Below are 5,607 nucleotides of genomic sequence, written 5' to 3' on the forward strand. Positions count from 1 at the left end.
GGCTGGGAGCCCGGACTCCTGGGTTCTAGTCCTGGCTCTGGGAGGGGAGGGGAGGGGAGGGGGGGCTGGAAGCCAGGACTCCTGGGTTCTCTCCCAGCTCTGGCCTGCAGCCTCCCTCTCAGCTCCTGGCCCTTTGCAGCCCGGACTCGCCGCCCCCCGCCCCCCGCCCCCCCGTGAAGGCTGCGCTCCCCCGGCCGGGGGCGGGCGGCGGGGGGGGAACAGGAGGTTCCCACGTGACCAGGCACCGGGCCAGGCTCCGGGCTCCGGGCTCCGGCACGTTACTCGCTGCAGCCTGGGACGCGGCCGGACGGTAAGCGCGGGGCTGGCGCGGACGAGTCCCCGGGCGGGGATCGGGACTCGCGGGGACCCGGGACTGTCCCGCGTGGAATTTGCGGGCGGAACGCGGCGCTGGGGGATTCGCTGCCCCGCGCGGACAAGGCTCGGGGCTCAAAGCTGGATTCAATCGGGGGGTGTCCACGGCCCCCCCATCGGCGCGCAGGACCGGGGGGGGTCCCGGCCCCATGGGGCAGAATCACGGTGCGACCCTGGGGTCCCCAGGGGCAGATGCTCCCACCCGCACTTCGCTGCCTTCGATGGCCTGGGGGGCACGGCCCCCCCCGGTCCCCGGCCCCCAGTTCGGGCTCCGTTTCCCCCCCCCCCCGCCTGGCCCCTCGGCCCTGCTCTCGAGGGTGGCCGGGGATGGGCCCTGGGTCTCTGCCACCTGCCCCTCGCTGGGGGCAGAGCACAGACCCGCTGAGCCATCCGCCCCTCCCGCTGCCAGCCCCGATCCTAGTGCGGAGCCCCCCGCCCTGTGGGGGTAGGTCACAGGGAGTCGCCCCACGCTGGCCCTAGGCACATGCTCCAGGGGTGGGGAGACAGGGCACGGCTGGGCTCTGGGCCGGGTCAGGCTCCCCCCTCCTTCCCCCGGGGTCACAGCCAGCCCCCGAGCTCCGTGCTGGGTCTGTGGAGCGAGCTCGGGCTACCTACAGCCAAGGAGGGGGAAGCCCCCTCTGCCCCTCCTGCTGGTCTCACATATGCCCATATTGACCAGTGCTCAGAGGGAGCCTGAGGATGCTTCATGCTGCCCTGGAGTGCAGCCGGCCCAGAAGGGCTGGGGTCCAGCTCCCCCCGAGCTGCCGAACGCCCGGGTTTGTGCCGCTGCCCCGGGGACGAATGACACGTTACAGGGCTCGGAGTGGGAGCCGATGAAGTGGGTTTCAGCCCACGGAAGCTTATGCCCAAGTAAATTTGTTCGTCTCTAAGGTGCCACGAGGACTCCTGGTTCCTAGGCTCAGACAGACGCCACAGGGGGATTTTCAGAGTGCGCCGGGGAAAGGCCGGAGCTGGGGGAGGACAAGTGATTGTTAGTGTTTGCGTGATGGAAAAGCTGACCGAGATCAGGGCCCCCGTTGTGACACGCGCCGCCCAGACCCCGGCCGAGATCAGGGCCCTGTCGGGCCGGGCGCCGCCCAGACCCCGGCCGAGATCGGGGCCCCGTCGCGCCGGGTGCTGCCCAGACCCCGACCGAGATCAGGGCCCCGTCGCGCCAGGCGCTGCCCAGACCCCGGCCGAGATCAGGGCCCCGTCGCGCCGGGTGCTGCCCAGACCCCGACCGAGATCAGGGCCCCGTCGCGCCGGGCGCTGCCCAGACCCCGGCCGAGATCAGGGCCCCGTCGCGCCAGGCGCTGCGCAAACCCACAGTAAGAGAGTCCCTGCCCCAGCAGCACGATGGGGTTGGGCTGGTAAATGGGGCACATGGGGGAGGGAGGGGGTGTCACTCCCAGTGCAGCTGCTCTCTGCATCCCTTGTCCTGGCCAGCCCAAGTGACCCGTCCCCGTCTCTCCGTCTGGCCCTGGCTCCTGGGAGGATTCGCAGCTGCCCCATGAATCCCTCCAGGCCATTCTGTCCAGAAGAGGATCCCAGCCTGGCTCGCCCCTTGCTCCCGGCTGTGCCCCCCCAGCCCCAGCTGCTGTTATTCCGCCGGAGTTTCCGTTTGCCGCCCGGCCCAGCCTGCAGCAGGTGTGTGCTACGGGGTGGGGGTGCGGATGGGGCGGATTAGAAACTAGCTGAACCCTGCAGGTGACAAAGGGGCTGTGGAGATTTGAGTCTCAAGGGGATGGGGGGGCACAAGCCCCATTCCAGACACCCCCTGCGGGCAGAGCGACTGGGGGTGGGGACCTGTCCCAGGCTCTGCCATGGCCTGAGGGATGGACACGCCATGAGGGCCGTGACCCAGCGCCCAGCATTGCTGCGAGAGGCCCTGGGAGACCCCCCCGGGCTCCCACCCCCACGTCTCGGCCCCCTGGCCCGCTTGGTCCATGGGGCTAGGCCCCAGTGGAGGCAGGGCTGTGACGTCTCCAGCAGTGCCTGGCATGCCCCAGCGGAGCCAGCGCCTGCCAGCGGCCCCCGGGCTGGGGATTCAGAGGGAGTGTCTGGTATTTAACCGCCTGGCCCGGGGCTGAGGCACAGCCCCACAGCTGCTCTGCAGGGGGGGAGGGGGGGCCTTTCCGTCACCTTCCTGGGCTTCGGATCAGCCCCCCCCAGGCAAAGCTCCCCCCAGACTCCATTGCCCCTCACTTCGCACAGGGCGTCAGCTGATCCCTTCCCAGCTGCCTGGCAGCCAATCAGAGCGCGATGCCCAGGAGCTTGAGACGCCCATGCCCTGCTCGCCTGAGTGAGGAGTGGGCAGTGCCAGCCGGGCAGTGGGGAGCCCTGTGCTGGGATCCCGGGTGCTTTGAGTACTCGGGGCGTGAGGCCCAGAGCGCAGCGCCATGTGCAGCCCCAGCCGCGCTGCAGAAAGCGGGCGGCTCTTCCGGCGGCCTGAAGGCCGAGGCCGTGGAGGGGGAGCGTCCCGGCGGGTTCACAGGCTGGGGGGTGGCAGACACAGTGGGCTGCGCGTGTGGTGCGGGAAGTGGCTGGCTGAGAGGCGGGAGCAGGAGCTGTGTGTGTGGGAGGTAGCACGGGGTGATCCAGGGGAGCCCCCAATACCAGCCCCTGAGTGGAGTTCTGCCCCCCAACCTCCTGTGTTCTCCATGGCCCCTTCGATTGCAGCCCCCTGGGCGCCCAGAGGCCGGTACACGGCCCCAGGGTCCTGACGTCCCTCTGCCCCTCTTCACAGGGCTCCCCCGGGCGGCTGAGGATGCCCCGCACTCGAGCGGCCCCCCGCCGCTGAGCCACAGCAGCACCCCCCGTGGCAAGCAGGGCCAGCCCAGAGCCAGGAGAGCCCCTGCTGCTGGCGAGCCGGAGCGGGCAGGGCCGCGCCATGTAGCACCCACGGCAGCCACCGGCATGGAGCTGATCACGGCGGAGTCCCCGGCCCGGCTGGTCCGGCTCTACCGGGAGTATCACAACAACGAGCTCATCTCCCTGCATTACAACTACACGGGGAAGCTGCAGGCCAGCGGCAAGTACAAGGGCGGCCTGAAGGCCGATGCGGTGGCCTTCCTGGCCGTCTGCGCCCTCATCGTGCTGGAGAACCTGGTGGTGCTGCTGGCCATCTGGAGGAACAAGAAGTTCCACTCGCCCATGTTCTACCTGCTGGGCAACCTGACCCTGTCGGACCTGCTGGCCGGCCTGGCCTACACGGCCAACATCGCCATGTCGGGCGCCAACACCCTCCAGCTCACCCCGCTGCTGTGGTTCCTGCGGGAGGCGGGCGTCTTCATCACGCTGGCCGCCTCCGTCTTCAGCCTGCTGGCCATCGCCATCGAGCGGCACATCACCATGAGCCGCATGAAGCTCTACCACGGCGACAAGAAGGGCCGCATGTTCCTGCTCGTGGGGGCCACCTGGGCGGCCTCGGTGCTGCTCGGGCTGCTGCCGGTCCTGGGCTGGAACTGCCTGGACAGGCTGGTCAGCTGCTCCACCGTCCTGCCGCTCTTCTCCAAGAGCTACGTCCTCTTCTGCATCACCGTCTTCCTGGCCATCCTGGTCTCCATCACGGTGCTCTACGCCCGCGTCTTCCGCATGGTGAAGGGGAGCAGCCCGCGGCCGGGCAGCCTGCGCAAGGGGACGCTGAAGCGCTCGCAGAAGTCCATGGCCCTGCTCAAGACGGTCACCATCGTGGTGGGGACTTTCGTGGCCTGCTGGCTGCCCCTCTTCCTGCTGCTGCTGCTGGACGTCTGGTGCGAGGCGCAGGCCGGGGCCTGCCGCGTGCTCTACAAGGCCGACTACTTCCTGGGCTTGGCCATGCTCAACTCCCTGCTCAACCCCATCATCTACACGCTGACCAGCAGGGACATGCGCCGCGCCATCCTCAAGCTGCTGTGCTGCCTGCTGGGGGGGCCGGCCGAGGACAGCCCGGCCCAGCGCTTCGGCCTCCCCATCCTGGAGTGCAGCACCAGCAAGTCGGAGCGCTCGTCCCACCGGCCCGAGGGGGTCGATGCCAGCCTGTCCACGGGCAACGGGACGCCCACCCCCGTCAAGGCGCTGGTGCCCACTGCCGAGGACTGAGCCCCTGCCCCCACAGCGGGGTGGGAGCGCGGCACAGGCCGGGGGAAGGGCTGCGACTGGCATGGCTGGAGCCCTGGCTGCCTGGGAGCTGAGGGCGCCCACCCGAGGGCGTAGCTCGGGGGTGCCCCCTGCTGGCCTGGTCTGTGTGAAGCTCGTTGCTGGTCCAGGCAGCATATTTGTACGGCACTCCGCGTTAACAGCTGCCGGCCCGAATCGGCTCGCACAAGCTGCCTTAGCCACCCCCACCAAATGATCCAGTGCACCCCCCGGCGCAGAGCCGATCCCGGATCCTGCGGCCCACCGGCGCAGAGCCGATCCCGGATCCTGCACCCCACATGGCCACCCCGGCTCAGAGCCGATCCCAGATCCTGTGCCCCCCCCGGCGCAGAGCCGATCCCGGATCCCGCGGCCCCCCGGCGCAGAGCCGATCCCGGATCCTGTGCCCCCCCCGGCGCAGAGCCGATCCCGGATCCTGTGCCCCCCCCGGCGCAGAGCTGATCCCGGATCCTGTGCCCCCCCCCCCCGGCGCAGAGCCGATCCTGGATCCCGCGGCCCACGCGGCCCCCCCCGGCGCAGAGCCAATCCCGGATCCCGCGGCCCACCGGCGCAGAGCCGATCCCGGATCCTGTGCCCCCACCGGCGCAGAGCCGATCCCGGATCCTGTGCCCCCCCCGGCGCAGAGCCGATCCTGGATGCCACGGCCCATGTGGCTCAGAGCCGATCCCGGATCCTGCGCCCCACATGGCCACCCCGGCACAGAGCCGATCCCGGATCCCATGGCCCCCCGGCGCAGAGCCGATCCCGGATCCCGCGGCCCACGCGGCCCCCCCCGGCGCAGAGCCGATCCCAGACCCTCCCATGGCCAGCCCAGCCCAGAGCACAACCCCTGGGCCCCCTCCCAGAGGCTCAGCACACCCCACTTCCCACTCCAGTGACCCAGTACAGGAGACCCCCCCCATCTGCACCCCCCCGCTGCTGGGGGCTCTCTGGCCAGGCCCTGCACTCCGCTCACTCGTGGTAAATTAAGGCCTCTCGGGGCCCCGTGTTGTTGTTGGTTTTTTTAACAGGTTTGTAATAAAAAGCCTCCTTGGCGCTCCCTGTCCTGTCCTCCCCCCCCCCTTAACCCCTTCCCTGCTGGCACTTCCTGTGTGGGCA

General features: G+C 70.0%; 1 protein-coding gene across 2 annotated transcripts; it reads left to right on the forward strand.

Moving 5' to 3' along the window:
- Positions 1-253: 253 nt before the first annotated feature.
- On the forward strand, positions 254-4,958 carry S1PR5 (sphingosine-1-phosphate receptor 5). 2 transcript variants are annotated; one of them, XM_044994441.1, is made up of 3 exons: positions 254-310; positions 1,867-2,019; positions 3,119-4,958. In XM_044994441.1, the coding sequence occupies exon 3, from the start codon at positions 3,289-3,291 to the stop codon at positions 4,450-4,452; it is 1,164 nt and encodes a 387-aa protein (XP_044850376.1). In that variant the 5' UTR covers positions 254-310; positions 1,867-2,019; positions 3,119-3,288; the 3' UTR covers positions 4,453-4,958. The 2 variants fall into 2 exon arrangements, with proteins under 2 accessions (XP_044850376.1, XP_044850377.1); XM_044994442.1 differs by lacking the exon at positions 1,867-2,019 and having other exon boundaries at positions 261-310.
- Positions 4,959-5,607: the final 649 nt, after the last annotated feature.

Source organism: Mauremys mutica, chromosome 20 (assembly GCF_020497125.1).
Source record: "Mauremys mutica isolate MM-2020 ecotype Southern chromosome 20, ASM2049712v1, whole genome shotgun sequence".
Lineage (NCBI taxonomy): Eukaryota > Metazoa > Chordata > Testudines > Geoemydidae > Mauremys > Mauremys mutica.

What these genes read in the sequence shown, in the direction of transcription:
- S1PR5 (XM_044994441.1), top strand. Translation starts at nt 3,289, where the DNA reads ATGGAGCTGATCACGGCGGAGTCCCCGGCCCGGCTGGTCCGGCTCTAC.